At 49.4% G+C, this 15,611-nt stretch overlaps 2 protein-coding genes across 2 annotated transcripts in view; both read right to left on the bottom strand.

Moving 5' to 3' along the window:
- LOC136676967 (ankyrin repeat and BTB/POZ domain-containing protein 2-like) overlaps positions 1 to 5,114 on the bottom strand; it is a 41,644-nt gene extending 36,530 nt beyond the window's left edge. Inside the window, exon 1 of the mRNA XM_066654291.1 lies at positions 4,099 to 5,114. Coding sequence (XP_066510388.1) covers positions 4,099 to 4,957 — 859 coding nt within the window. The 5' untranslated portion in view covers positions 4,958 to 5,114. The remainder of the gene's footprint in view (positions 1 to 4,098) is intronic.
- A 1,506-nt stretch (positions 5,115 to 6,620) lies between these two features.
- Positions 6,621 to 15,611, bottom strand: part of b4galnt4b (beta-1,4-N-acetyl-galactosaminyl transferase 4b) — a 131,128-nt gene continuing 122,137 nt past the window's right edge. Inside the window, exons 15-21 of the mRNA XM_066653506.1 lie at positions 12,990 to 14,268; positions 11,309 to 11,661; positions 11,034 to 11,187; positions 10,108 to 10,180; positions 9,862 to 10,015; positions 9,574 to 9,700; positions 6,621 to 7,304 (exon numbers count right to left, since the gene is read on the bottom strand). Coding sequence (XP_066509603.1) covers positions 7,190 to 7,304; positions 9,574 to 9,700; positions 9,862 to 10,015; positions 10,108 to 10,180; positions 11,034 to 11,187; positions 11,309 to 11,661; positions 12,990 to 14,268 — 2,255 coding nt within the window. The 3' untranslated portion in view covers positions 6,621 to 7,189. The remainder of the gene's footprint in view (positions 7,305 to 9,573; positions 9,701 to 9,861; positions 10,016 to 10,107; positions 10,181 to 11,033; positions 11,188 to 11,308; positions 11,662 to 12,989; positions 14,269 to 15,611) is intronic.

Genomic DNA, 15,611 nt, shown 5'->3' with positions numbered 1-15,611 from the left:
CCACGCTCAACACCAGGCTCCGACACACTCAACACCAGGCTCCGACACACTCAACACCAACATTCATCAAAAAACCCCATCACATTCAACGCCAGGCTCCACCACGCTCAACGGCAGACTCCGACACACTCAACACCAACATTCATCAACAAACCCCATCACAATCAACGCCAGGCTCCACCACGCTTAACGCCAGGCTCCACCACGCTCAATGCCAGGCTCCGACACACTCAACACCAACATTCATCAACAAACCCCATCACATTCAACGCCAGGCTCCACCACGCTCAACGCCAGGCTCCACCACGCTCAACGTCAGACTCCGACACGCTCAACGCCAACATTCATCAACAAACCCCATCACATTCAACGCCAGGCTCCACCACGCTCAACGCCAGGCTCCACCACGCTCAACGCCAGGCTCCACCACGCTCAACGCCAACATTCATCAACAAACCCCATCACATTCAACGCCAGGCTCCACCACGCTCAACGCCAGGCTCCACCACGCTCAACGCCAGGCTCCACCACGCTCAACACCAACATTCATCAACAAACCCCATCACATTCAACGCCAGGCTCCACCACGCTCAACGCCAGGCTCCACCACGCTCAACGTCAGACTCCGACACGCTCAACGCCAACATTCATCAACAAACCCCATCACATTCAACGCCAGGCTCCACCACGCTCAACGCCAGGCTCCACCACGCTCAACGCCAGGCTCCACCACGCTCAACGCCAACATTCATCAACAAACCCCATCACATTCAACGCCAGGCTCCACCACGCTCAACGCCAGGCTCCACCACGCTCAACGCCAGGCTCCACCACGCTCAACACCAACATTCATCAACAAACCCCATCACATTCAACGCCAGGCTCCACCACGCTCAACGCCAGGCTCCACCACGCTCAACGCCAACATTCATCAACAAACCCCATCACATTCAACGCCAGGCTCCACCACGCTCAACGCCAGGCTCCGACACACTCAACACCAACATTCATCAACAAACCCCATCACAATCAACGCCAGGCTCCACCACGCTTAACGGCAGGCTCCACCACGCTCAACGCCAGGCTCCGACACATTCAACACCAACATTCATCAACAAACCCCATCACATTCAACGCCAGGCTCCACCACGCTCAACGCCAGGCTCCACCACGCTCAACGTCAGACTCCGACACACTCAACACCAACATTCATCAACAAACCCCATCACATTCAACGCCAGGCTCCACCACGCTCAACGCCAGGCTCCACCACGCTCAACGCCAACATTCATCAACAAACCCCATCACATTCAACGCCAGGCTCCACCACGCTCAACGGCAGACTCCACCACGCTCAACGCCAGGCTCCACCACGCTCAACGCCAACATTCATCAACAAACCCCATCACATTCAACGCCAGGCTCCACCACGCTCAACGCCAGGCTCCACCACGCTCAACGCCAGGCTCCGACACACTCAACACCAACATTCATCAACAAACCCCATCACATTCAACGCCAGGCTCCACCACGCTCAACGCCAGGCTCCACCACGCTCAACGCCAACATTCATCAACAAACCCCATCGCATTCAACGCCAGGCTCCACCACGCTCAACGCCAGGCTCCACCACGCTCAACGCCAACATTCATCAACAAACCCCATCACATTCAACGCCAGGCTCCAACACGCTCAACGCCAGGCTCCACCACGCTCAACACCAACATTCATCAACAAACCCCATCACATTCAACGCCAGGCTCCACCACGCTCAACGCCAACATTCATCAACAAACCCCATCGCATTCAACGCCAGGCTCCACCACGCTCAACGCCAGGCTCCACCACGCTCAACGCCAGGCTCCACCACGCTCAACGCCAACATTCATCAACAAACCCCATCACATTCAACGCCAGGCTCCACCACGCTCAACGCCAGGCTCCACCACGCTCAACGCCAGGCTCCGACACACTCAACACCAACATTCATCAAAAAACCCCATCACATTCAACGCCAGGCTCCACCACGCTCAACGCCAGGCTCCACCACGCTCAACGCCAGGCTCCACCACGCTCAACGCCAGGCTCCGACACACTCAACACCAACATTCATCAACAAACCCCATCACATTCAACGCCAGGCTCCACCACGCTCAACGGCAGACTCCGACACACTCAACACCAACATTCATCAACAAACCCCATCACATTCAACGCCAGGCTCCACCACGCTCAACGCCAGGCTCCACCACGCTCAACACCAACATTCATCAACAAACCCCATCACATTCAACGCCAGGCTCCACCACGCTCAACGCCAGGCTCCACCACGCTCAACGTCAGACTCCGACACACTCAACACCAACATTCATCAACAAACCCCATCACATTCAACGCCAGGCTCCACCACGCTCAACGCCAGGCTCCACCACGCTCAACGCCAACATTCATCAACAAACCCCATCACATTCAACGCCAGGCTCCACCACGCTCAACGGCAGACTCCACCACGCTCAACGCCAGGCTCCACCACGCTCAACGCCAACATTCATCAACAAACCCCATCACATTCAACGCCAGGCTCCACCACGCTCAACGCCAGGCTCCACCACGCTCAACGCCAGGCTCCGACACACTCAACACCAACATTCATCAACAAACCCCATCACATTCAACGCCAGGCTCCACCACGCTCAACGCCAGGCTCCACCACGCTCAACGCCAACATTCATCAACAAACCCCATCGCATTCAACGCCAGGCTCCACCACGCTCAACGCCAGGCTCCACCACGCTCAACGCCAACATTCATCAACAAACCCCATCACATTCAACGCCAGGCTCCACCACGCTCAACGCCAGGCTCCACCACGCTCAACACCAACATTCATCAACAAACCCCATCACATTCAACGCCAGGCTCCACCACGCTCAACGCCAACATTCATCAACAAACCCCATCGCATTCAACGCCAGGCTCCACCACGCTCAACGCCAGGCTCCACCACGCTCAACGCCAGGCTCCACCACGCTCAACGCCAACATTCATCAACAAACCCCATCACATTCAACGCCAGGCTCCACCACGCTCAACGCCAGGCTCCACCACGCTCAACGCCAGACTCCGACACACTCAACACCAACATTCATCAACAAACCCCATCACATTCAACGCCAGGCTCCACCACGCTCAACGCCAGGCTCCGACACACTCAACACCAACATTCATCAACAAACCCCATCACATTCAACGCCAGGCTCCACCACGCTCAATGCCAGGCTCCACCACGCTCAACGCCAACATTCATCAACAAACCCCATCACATTCAACGCCAGGCTCCACCACGCTCAACGCCAGGCTCCACCACGCTCAACGCCAGACTCCGACACACTCAACACCAACATTCATCAACAAACCCCATCACATTCAACGCCAGGCTCCACCACGCTCAACGCCAGGCTCCACCACGCTCAACGCCAGGCTCCACCACGCTCAACGCCAGGCTCCACCACGCTCAACGCCAACATTCATCAACAAACCCCATCACATTCAACGCCAGGCTCCACCACGCTCAACGCCAGGCTCCACCACGCTCAACACCAACATTCATCAACAAACCCCATCACATTCAACGCCAGGCTCCACCACGCTCAACGCCAGGCTCCACCACGCTCAACACCAAACGCAACACCAAACTCCAGCATTCATCAGCAAACCCTACCACATTAATCACACTCAATACAAAAGTCCAGCACATTCATGAGCCAGCCCCACTACATTCAACACCAAGCCCCACCACACTCATCACATTCAACACCAAACTACACAAAACTAAACACCAAACCCCACCACAATCAAAACCAGACTCCAGCTTTCATCAGCAAACCATACCACACTAATCACACTGAATACAAAACTCCAGCACATTCATCAGCAAAATCCACCACATTCATCACACTCAACACCAAGCCCACCACACTCATCACATTCAACATCAAACTACACAACACTCATTACCAAACACCACTCAACCCTAAAGACCTTCACACTGAACATACAACACCCCAGAGATCAGGTTTAGCCTCCTGTCTGTCTCACCGTTGGCGTTCTTCCCGCTGATGAGGTGCTCGTAGTTCTGCAGAAGGCCGTACAGTTCTGCGTCGTTACTGATCGCCACCTCCAGAGCGTCCACGTGCACCGGGGAACAGAGTCCACGTCCACCAACACCACTTTCACTCAGTGAACACTGCGCCTCCAGTGCGCTCCCGACCACCTCCTCCATAAGCCTCTCCAAAGCTGCGGCCAAGCAGATGGCTGCGTGCTCGTGTACGCGCACGGAGACGCGAGTGTCCACCATCCAGCGGTAGAAGCGGCCCACGGAGAGCGTGAGGCCGCAACGCGCGGACTTACCCATGCGCAAAGACTCTCCAGAGCTCATGCTGTACAGGGACATGGCCCGGACCGCGGCTGCCACGCAGCTCTCCGAGAGCCGCCAGCTGCTCACGAGGCACACGGCGCTCTGCACTTCGAAGCGCGTGCACCTGCAGTGCAGCACGCTTAGGCGCTGCGCCTCACGCGCCATGCGCAAAAGGGCCCTGCGTGAGAGAAACGACAGACGGCGCAAGAAGTCCAACGTGAACGACGCGCCCGGCGCAGCTTTACGCACCACGGACTCAACGTCGTCTTCCGACCACGGAAACTCCTCCAGATCCGGCAAGCGCGGGCACCTGGAGAAAATGTCCTCGGGATCCTCCGGCAGCACCGTGTTCACCGTGTCCCAGCTGCCGTGCCTGCTGTTCATGGAGCCCGAGCATTGCCACCAGTTTCCCCGATGAGGAGTCGAGGCGAGCCGGGAGTTGGACTTGGACGAGGACCCGGACGAGTCTCCTGCGTCGTAACCAGAGTCCAGAGTTAAATCTTCCAGAGTTTTCAGGTTGAAGCCGCTCATAGCTGCCATCTCTGGGTCTGACAGGTACCGGGGGAGCTGAGCTACGAGGAGCTGCGCTGCAGAACAGAATTCTGAACTACACGCAGTTAACTCAAGTCCATTTCATTAGCTGCTGTTGTTGTTGTTGTTGTTGTTGTTGTTGTTGTTGTTGAGCTCGTGAACCTGCTTCTACACACGCAGCAGGATGGAGCGCGTGTGATTTCAGAGCGAGGACAACCAGCTGAGAAGTTTGTTGCCAGTGAGTCAGCTGATAGCCTTCTCTCAGCCAATCAGAGGAGCCTGAAAGTTTTCTGTCATTTCTCGGCCAATTAGAGTAAAGGACCTGCTAGAAAGTTATCAGCCTTCTCTCAGCCAATCAAAGCGAATAACCAGCCTGAACGTCGTCATTCATCTCTCAGCCAATCAGAGTAAAGGACCAGCGGGGAAGGTTTTTATTTTTTTTGAGGCTGTGTCTGAAACAGAAGGCAGCAACCTTGAAGCTTGTTGTCTTGCTCTCATTAAAGCGTTTGCAACTGAGTCTCATTAGAGACTATTTCAGCATTTTACCAGGACACCGGTACATCAAAAAATACAACTTTAAAGATTCTGGAGCAGAAGCAGTCACCGTTTTTGGAAACGTTCATTTCAGACATGACTTATACGCTTTCCTCCCTCAGTATACTGCCTTAATAGACCCCGTATCAGACACAACTTTTAGTCATCTCTCAGCCAATTAGAGACGAGGAATTGCACGGTGACCGCGAACAAGCGTAGAGTTTATTGGCTATTAGATTATAACGACACCCCGCATATATTTCCTCATTCATACAATAAAGCTTGTCTCAGAACTACTGTCTGTAAAAGTGTCTCAGACACTGTGTCTGTAATAATTAATCTAATAGCTTTCTTTGAGATGACTTTAGAGCGTCTCCCAGTAAACAAGGAACGTCCCTGGACGTTCAAAATAGGTCTAAAAGTAGTCTGTCCGTAAAGGACATGTTTTAAACGTCGATGGACGTCCAAAATCCATCTTAATAAGTTAGTTAAGTGGTGACCAACCGATAACGTCAGTGGACGTCCAAAATGCGTTTTATACAAGTAATTTATTTCGGGACGAATTAATAACGTCAATGGACGTCCAAAATACGTCTAATAGTCGTCTTTTCAATGTCTGTGTTTGGACGTCTTTACAACTTTCATTTTCAATCTTAAGAGAACGTTGATTAGACGGCAGTCATTACGTTATTTCAACGTTGAATCAACGGCTAAATATTTACTGGGCTGTGTTCTTTCAACTCAAAACAGCTTACAACACCTCAATAAAGGCTGCAAATATTTACACCGTTAAGCCAAATGTTAATGTTAAAACTATAGTTCCAGTCGTTAAACCCTCAGATATGTATTTCCTATTACATTGTACAACGCTGACTCTGGAAACTGGAACATTTCCCTCATTTCTGCCAGTTCCACAGTTGGTGAAATTCCCCTTCAAGTGCCCTCTTGTGGACGTGTGTAGTATGACGCGGAAGTGACGGTCAAAACAGTTATTTATTCCTCCATTTATTCTTGAAAATAAGAAAATAAAAGAAAAATGAGTTCAGTTTACATTCTTTAAATCCTCTACAAACAATTTCACAGAAATTATCCTTTAAATATGGCACCAGTGACCACAACTCTCTGACCCAATGTCCTTAAGGGAGAAAAATTAAATTGTGATTCCGATTTAAGGGCAGTTTGGCACCTTTCATTTTGTAGTAGAAACGTTTTTTTTCTGCTATACAAAACCAACACTAATTCAGAGAATGTGGGTGGGGGAACAGGTGACGGGGGGGATGAGTACAATACAGTAATTTAATTTTCAGGGTTCTTATTTATAAAGACAAAAAGACAATGTTAGAAAGCACCAATTATAATTTCTCCACATCAAGCCATGTACCAAAACAACTTCATACCTGAGGCTCTCACTAATCCCAAAACCTTAATATATAGGAACTCCAGAACTTTGGAAAGTTCTGCTCTGTGCTGCTAGGTTTGGCACTTTCTGTGATTCCCAGTTCTCCTGGGGATGAAATAAGTTCATCTTAAGCCAATAACTACAAATCCAGCGCTGGCACATCAGTCTTGCCATCTCTGTGTTATCAGACACAGTGTTAAGACCCTGGAGCTGTGCTTTATAAGTGTCTGGGAACGTTTGGAAAGCTCCAGGGGGTGTAGCAGGCTCTTCCAGACGCAGCTAATTTCAGCAGCAGCGTCCCCCATTGGCTAGCCTTGTGTAGGCTTCTTTATGGGAGAGTTCCACATGCCGCGTTTAGAGTGGTAATAGTGGTAGAAGTTCCGTAATCTCAGCCTCTCCACCTCCAAACCATTCTGCAGAACTCTGAGAGCAAACAAGAGAGGAAATTAACTCCAGAGAGACATGGACAGTAATAAATCAGCTGACCAATTAGGACACAGTGTCTGTGATGCAAAGCACTGAATAGTCCCTGTGATGCAGTTTCTAAACATGAGTAATCATGCTGATGAAAGAGTTTAAAAGAGGGTGAGTGAGTGAGTGCATTTTTGAGTGTGTGAGTGCGTGAGTCAGTGAGTGAGTGAGTGAATGAGTGAGTGAGTGAGTCAGTGAGTGAGGGAGTGAGTGAGTGAGCTAGTGAGTGAGTGTGTGAGTGAGTGAGTGCATATTTGAGTGAGTGAGTGAGCCAGTGAGTGAGTGAGTGAGTGCATTTTGTGTGAGTAAGTGAGTGAGTGTGTGAGACAGTGAGTGAGGGAGTGAGTACATTTTTGAATGAGTGAGTGAGTGCATTTTGAGTGAGTGAGTGAGTCAGTGAGTGAGGGAGTGAGTGAGCTAGTGAGTGAGTCAGTGAGGGAGTGAGTGTGTGAGGGAGTGAGTGAGTGAGCTAGTGAGTGAGTCAGTGAGTGAGTGAGTGAGGGAGCTAGTGAGTGAGTCAGTGAGTGAGTGAGTGAGCTAGTGAGTGAGCCAGTAAGTCAGTGAGTGAGTGAGCTAGTGAGTGAGTCAGTGAGTGAGTGAGTGAGGGAGTGAGTGAGCTAGTGAGTGAGTGAGTGTGTGAGGGAGTGAGTGAGTCAGTGAGTGAGTGAGTGAGTGAGTGAGCTAGTGAGTGAGCCAGTAAGTCAGTGAGTGAGTGAGTGAGGGAGTGAGTGAGTGAGCTAGTGAGTGAGTCAGTGAGTGAGTGAGTGTGTGAGGGAGTGAGTGAGTGAGTGAGTGAGCTAGTGAGTGAGTCAGTGAGTGAGTGAGTGAGGGAGTGAGTGAGTGAGCTAGTGAGTGAGTGAGTGAGTGTGTGAGGGAGTGAGGGAGTGAGCTAGTGAGTGAGTCAGTGAGTGAGGGAGTGAGTGAGTGAGGGAGTGAGTGAGTGAGCTAGTGAGTGAGTCAGTGAGTGAGTGAGTGAGGGAGTGAGCTAGTGAGTGAGCCAGTAAGTCAGTGAGTGAGTGAGTGAGCTAGTGAGTGAGTCAGTGAGTGAGTGAGTGAGTGTGTGAGGGAGTGAGTGAGTGAGCTAGTGAGTGAGTCAGTGAGTGAGTGAGGGAGTGAGTGAGTGAGCTAGTGAGTGAGTGAGTGAGTGAGTGAGGGAGTGAGTGAGTGAGCTAGTGAGTGAGCCAGTAAGTCAGTGAGTGAGTCAGTGAGTGAGGGAGTGAGTGAGTGAGCTAGTGAGTGAGTCAGTGAGTGAGTGAGTGTGTGAGGGAGTGAGTGAGTGAGTGTGTGAGGGAGTGAGTGAGTGAGCTAGTGAGTGAGTCAGTGAGTGAGTGAGTGAGGGAGTGAGTGAGTGAGCTAGTGAGTGAGTGAGTGAGTGTGTGAGGGAGTGAGGGAGTGAGCTAGTGAGTGAGTCAGTGAGTGAGGGAGTGAGTGAGTGAGGGAGTGAGTGAGTGAGCTAGTGAGTGAGTCAGTGAGTGAGTGAGTGAGGGAGTGAGCTAGTGAGTGAGCCAGTAAGTCAGTGAGTGAGTGAGTGAGCTAGTGAGTGAGTCAGTGAGTGAGTGAGTGAGTGTGTGAGGGAGTGAGTGAGTGAGCTAGTGAGTGAGTCAGTGAGTGAGTGAGGGAGTGAGTGAGTGAGCTAGTGAGTGAGTGAGTGAGTGAGTGAGGGAGTGAGTGAGTGAGCTAGTGAGTGAGCCAGTAAGTCAGTGAGTGAGTCAGTGAGTGAGTGAGTGAGTGAGCTAGTGAGTGAGTCAGTGAGTGAGTGAGTGAGTGAGTGAGTGAGTGAGCTAGTGAGTGAGCCAGTAAGTCAGTGAGTGAGTCAGTGAGTGAGTGAGTGTGTGAGGGAGTGAGTGAGTGAGCTAGTGAGTGAGTCAGTGAGTGAGGAAGTGAGCGAGTGAGCTAGTGAGTGAGTCAGTGAGTGAGTGAGTGAGTGAGGGAGTGAGTGAGTGAGCTAGTGAGTGAGCCAGTAAGTCAGTGAGTGAGTGAGGGAGTGAGTGAGTTAAAAGCTAGTTTCTCGAGGTGCTTTGCATCTAAACATAAATAAATATATATATAGTATATATAGTGTACTTACTTTCTTATATACTTTATTTATGTATTTATTCATTTATTTTTTATATGTATTATTTATGAACATATAATATGACTGTATGGGGAGTAAAGGGAGGAAGGTAATACTGGAGTAATAATATTAGTGTTGGAGACTGGAGTAAACATCATCTCTCACCTGTCCAGGAACTCCCAGTCCTCTCCTCCCCAGCGATCCTTAAATTCTTCTGTGTTCATCCCTCCGATCTTGTCAAAATCTGATTTATAAATTCCAAACAAGCCGAAGCCATTGACCTCCCAGTACCCTGTGAATTGAGCGGAAGAAGAGAACAGTGCTTATTTAACTATCCACCTGTTCTGATCAGCGCTGTGGTCATGTCATTTGTACAGAATTTTGATTATTATGTACGGGTATTATCTTCAGTACATGAGCTAGAAAATCTGAAATAAAGAACGGTGTGTGTACCGTTCGGCTGCAGAGGTGAGCTCCCGCAGTCCAGCCTCATGACAATGGGGGCGAAGGCCATCCTGCCCTCGACACAGTGCTTCCGGATGCTCTCCAGTATGCTCATAGGGAAGTGAATGTGCAAGTCACACAGGAACACGATACTGTGACTGTCCTGAGGAGCATCCAGAACAAAACGTAGAATAATCCCGATTTCATGAATATATGAACATTTAAAAGCACACGTTGTTTATAATATGTACTTACCTCTATTGTGTCTACCCCCATCTGCAGCCCAGAGGATCTCTCAAAGTTTCCTTCTCGCCTCAGATACTCATACCTACCCACACACACACACACACACACACACGGAGGAAGAGACAGAAATAGCAATTTCCATCTGGACAGTATCCAACAAATAATTGTAGCACAAGCATGACCCTATCTACATAAAATGATGGCCCTGGAGTGCATCAGCTGCAGATTATTAAAACAAGTGTGGCACTATGGAATAGTTAAATAAATGAAAATAGTAGCCCCCCATTTTATTTTTATGTCTAAGCTCACTTTCACTGGATAAACTACTGTTAATGAAGGACTGGCGCCCCCTCCAGGGTGTATTCCCGCCTTGCGCCCAATGATTCCAGGTAGGCTCTGGACCCACCGCGACCCTGAACTGGATCAGCGCTTACAGATAAAGAATGAATGAATGAACTACTGTTAATGTGTCTTTTATTATTTAACTGTGTAATATAAAGGTTCGCCAGTAGAGGGCCATGTGCACCAGTGGCTGACGCTCCAACCAGCAAAAGGAGTCGGTCAGTACTTGGTGTAGCGGTTAGCAGATAACACACAGAGTAGCTCCTGTAACCTGCTATTTTCTGTGTTTTGCAGTGCGTAAACTAAATAAACATGTTGCTCCGGAGATGAGACACAAGCATATTTGCAGCTATGAGAGAACTGCACGTTTAGATCCTCACTGTCTATCCACAAACACGACAGATGCTCACAAACTCCTCTACAGAGTAACACAAACCTTATGTGAAAGTGGGGCTCACCTTTAACACTGGCCCTAAAACTATGTTGGACTGGGGCCTGCAGGTGCTCACTTTGGAGTGTGACAAATGGGACCTTTATGGACATGCAGTCGGCCACCTGTAGGTGTAAGTAGGGCTGAACATGCAGGCTCTCACCTGGGCACCGTGCTGTCCCTTAGGGCCTGTTCCACATCCATATCTTCACTTTCAAAGTCCACGATTATAACACTGAAGTTGTCGTCCTTTGTTTCTCTGTGCAGGAGCTCCATGTCAGAGATGAACTGCTGAACCCACCGGGCCTGGTTCTTTACTGCCTCACACACAGAGAGGGAGAGAAGGAGAATGCTTATATCACACAACCTCTAAAGCTCTAGTGAAGGGAGATGTTCTACATATTATGTCCATGTAAGGTTCATTAGGTTCGGCAGTACCTGGCACCACAAAGTGCACCATGACGTCGTGCCTCCACTGGAGCATGGCTGGTTGACACAGCAAGGGCTTAAGCCAGTGGCTTCCCCAGGGTGTGGAAGCCCGGGACTGGGCACTGGAGCTGCTGCTGGGGGCTGGAGGTTTGGAAGCTGCTGTTGGGGCAGAAGGAGTAGATGCCTCTCTGCTGCCCATGCCTTCGTCCTGCCGGCTGCGGTGGAGAAGGAGGTAGATGTACTCAGAGAGACGCACCACTCTTTTCCCAGCCTCCATCAGCTCCAGCTCCACCAAGTAACGGCTCCCACGAGCCGAATCCCTTCGCTTCTCCACATTCACTATACGGAGGAGGGTATAGATCCTGACAGAGAGAGAGAAAGAAAGAGAAAGAGAAAGAGAGAGAGGGAGAGAGAGAGAGAGTGAGAGAAAGAGAGAAAGAGAGAGAGAGAGAGGGAGAAAGAGAAAGAGACAGATGGAGAGAGAGAGAGAGAGTGAGAGAGGGAGAGAGAAAGAGAGAGAGAGAGAGTGAGAGAGGGAGAGAGAAAGAGAGAGAGAGAGAGTGAGAGAGGGAGAGAGAAAGAGAGAGAGAGAGAGAGTGAGAGAGGGAGAGAGAGAGGTAGAGAGAGAGAAAATAGAAGCATGTAAAAGCTGCTATGTCAGCAACTACCAATATCCACCCTCCCCCAGGTTCTTTAATGTGGAAGTGTTAGGAGATACAACACTGCCTCTCATTATAATAATGCTGTATGGGCTTCCTGCAGGGAGGAGCTGCTTTGGATAAAGAGCAAGGGAATAGACGCTGCCGCAATAATGGGGTTAGAATTAAGATCTAGCTTTATATCTCTGTTGCTAACACAGCAGGAGGCAACCTCACTTTCACACTACTCACAAACACACACACCAAACATCACAGAATGTGCTACAGGAATAAAGAGTGTTGAAGACGTACAAGAAATAAAATTTTTTCTGCTTGGAATTTGAGATTTTGAGTGTGAAATAACAGAGTTATAAACACAATCGGCCTAGCAGGGATTTCTTTTGCCCCTGATCTCAGTCTGAGAGCTTTTTTTATTGAGTAACTGATGATCTCGTAATCCATTCATTCATGTTCTGTAACTGCTTCATCCTGATCTGGGTCATGGTGGGTCCAGAGCCTACACTGGGTCATTAGGCAAAAGGCAGATACACACTGAACAGGCCTCCAGTCTATAGCTGTTTGTGGAGAACTTAAATCAATAAAATCAGTCCAGTTACGTTCAGAGATGTCAGACTGCAAATTACATGAAGCCACCACTCTAGAAGGCTCAATACGCTTGGAGGAGGACACTATCTACCAGTTCTAACATGTGAGCTACCTTCGTTTTTAAAACTGTGGTTAAAGTAACACTAGGTAGTAATTGTACCTTAAAATTACAGCTTTATAATCATTGTGATGTTTCACTGAGCTGTAATAGGGAAAATATAGCCTCTGTCATGGCTAATCCAGGCTCAGCACAGCAGAAACTGCACTATGTAACTGTCGGAGGAGGGTGGGAAACCAACCCCCTCCCTCCTTCTCCCTTCTTTCTCCACCACCTTGATTTCAGGTCAGTGCTGTACAAGTGAACTACAACCTGCAACTCTTTTTTACCGTGTGCTGTGGTTTAACCCTCAACAAATGGATTTTGTTATTATTACAAGCACACTCACCCTCCATTCCGCTCATTTATCCTCTCTACGTACTGTGACAGCACGTCCACCACCTCGTTTTCCGCCAGCTGTAGGTTGCCAGACACATTGCACCTCAGGTCATTCCAGTCTGAGCGGAGCAGCTCGAAGTCCACAGGGTTCACAGTGAAAGTTCTCTGCCAGTTGATGGCCTCCTCGGCCCAGCCTGGTCGCGGCTCTGCGTCCTCGTAGCTGTACTGGGACACGCCCCCTTCTTCCGGTTCGGTCGCTCTCCTCTGCTGAGACTCTTCGGCCATCTCTGAGGCCTTGGTGCCCTGGATCTCTGGGTCGTCAGTCTTATCTGGGCGGGCTTGGTACAGGCTGTCAATGGAGGGGCTCATTTTGATGGAGGGTGAAGGAGAAACCTCTGCCTCTTGATGTTCTTGATCACTGGATAAGAGTAGATGGTTTTGCCTCAGTGGAACTTCTTGAGTAGTTGATTTATGATCCGTTATGGTCAAACTAGGCCAGAAAATAGGTATGGCACCATGCCTTTTTATGGATTTCCACCTTGAACTGAGGTCTACAAGCTTTTTGCCTCTTGCGGTGTGGTACAAAAAGACCCCAGGGAAGACCTCCACTGGCGGCCTTGGAACCCCCCTTGGTCTACTTTTTGGAGGGCGGGACCTAGTGATGTAGATTTTGTTTGCCTTAATCTCTTTCTCCTGATTGGTCTTCAAGACTATGGGAGCGGGGTGTGCTGCATTGCTCAGGATCTGATTGGCCAAAGCATACAGAGAGGATTGCTGGGAGTTTTTGGAGGTTTTACTCCCCAGCCTCAGAGGAATGACTTTATTGCTTTGCTGCACAGGGCTGAGAGGGACCCACATTAAAGACCGCTGCCCATGCACTTGGGTGTGTACCTGGGGGTCATCTCCCACTTCTTTAATTTCTCTGTGCTCATTCCAAGCTCCATGCTGCGTCCGTTTGATTTCACCTTGTCTTAGCTGCTTTAATTTCTCCATCTCCCTTTCCTCTGCCTCCTGTACTTTGGCCTGAGTGCTGATATAGTAGCCATCCTCTTTCCCCCTCTCTTCTCCTTTAACCCTCTTCCTGGTTTGTTTCCCTTTGAGTTTCTTTGAGTAGCGTCCTTCTCGGTTAAAAACACGAGTCCTTGCGTCTCGGCCAGTTCGATCCGAGTTGGTAGACATGCTAAAGGAGGAGGTTGGGAGCTGATTGGATGGGCTGGTGTTACTCATCCTCCTGGCTGGATGGTTATTGTCTTCCTCTGGATCTACACCCTCCTCTTCCTCCAGGAAATCTGAAAACAAAAGGTAATGCACTTTTTTCTCTGTTGTTTTTAAAGTCAAAGCATAACATTAAAATTCAGTGGCTAAAAAAAAAAAAGAATGAAATGCTGTATAGTTCTCAATAAATTAAATTTATTTTATTTATTTATACTTAAAATTATACAGCTCCTTATATGCCACAATAAACAACGGAACACGGTGGTGCAGCAGGTAGGTGTCACAGTCACACAGCTCCAGGGACCTGGAGGTTGTGGGTTCGATTCCCGCTCCGGGTGACTGTCTGTGAGGAGTGTGGTGTGTTCTCCCTGTGTCCGCGTGGGTTTCCTCCGGGTGACTGTCTGTGAGGAGTGTGGTGTGTTCTCCCTGTGTGTGCGTGGGTTTCCTCCGGGTGACTGTCTGTGAGGAGTGTGGTGTGTTCTCCCTGTGTCCGCATGGGTTTCCTCCGGGTGACTGTCTGTGAGGAGTGTGGTGTGTTCTCCCTGTGTACGCGTGGGTTTCCTCCGGGTGACTGTCTGTGAGGAGTGTGGTGTGTTCTCCCTGTGTCCGCATGGGTTTCCTCCGGGTGACTGTCTGTGAGGAGTGTGGTGTGTTCTCCCTGTGTCTACGTGGGTTTCCTCCGGGTGACTGTCTGTGAGGAGTGTGGTGTGTTCTCCCTGTGTCTGCGTGGATTTCCTCCGGGTGACTGTCTGTGAGTGTGTGTGTTGCCCTGTGAAGGACTGGCGCCCCCTTCAGGGTGTATTCCCACCTTGCCCCCAATGATTCCAGGTAGGCTCTGGACCCACTGTGACCCTGAACTGGATAAGCGCTTACAGATAATGAATGAATGAATTAATATTATTATCTATCTGAGGCTAATTCTATACTGCATGATGATGATGATGATGATGATGGTGATCATGATAAAATAAACATAGGTTTTAATCAGCATAGATTTTATGAAGACACCCATAACTCCAGCCTGCAGTTTCTCAGTTTCTCACATCACAACATAAATGACTTACACAGTAACACAGCTGTTTGCTTAGAACAAGAGGGGCCCGTTAAAGTGACATGCAAAATGATTTTCAAAATTAAGCTAAAAGGAGAACAGCCCCATGGAATATGAACATCCAAGGACCTTGTACTTAAGACTTAACCAGTGCTTCAAAGCAAAACAAACCCTTGAGAAAATGGCCACAGTTGTGTTCAGATCTGATGCTGAGTATATCTACAAAACAATAATGTTACATATAAACATTTACAGACAGAAATATGCAGCTGCCCAATGGCTTTTTAATGTAAGTGCTTTGATTCAATGGTTTTAGTTGTTTTTTTTTTAAGTAAGGAAAACCCATGTAAATGATCAGCAGTGACA

Source organism: Hoplias malabaricus, chromosome X2 (assembly GCF_029633855.1).
Source record: "Hoplias malabaricus isolate fHopMal1 chromosome X2, fHopMal1.hap1, whole genome shotgun sequence".
In the NCBI taxonomy this organism is placed as follows: Eukaryota; Metazoa; Chordata; class Actinopteri; order Characiformes; family Erythrinidae; genus Hoplias; species Hoplias malabaricus.
Note: the sequence above shows the minus strand (reverse complement) of the source record. Positions and strands in the feature narration are given on the sequence as shown.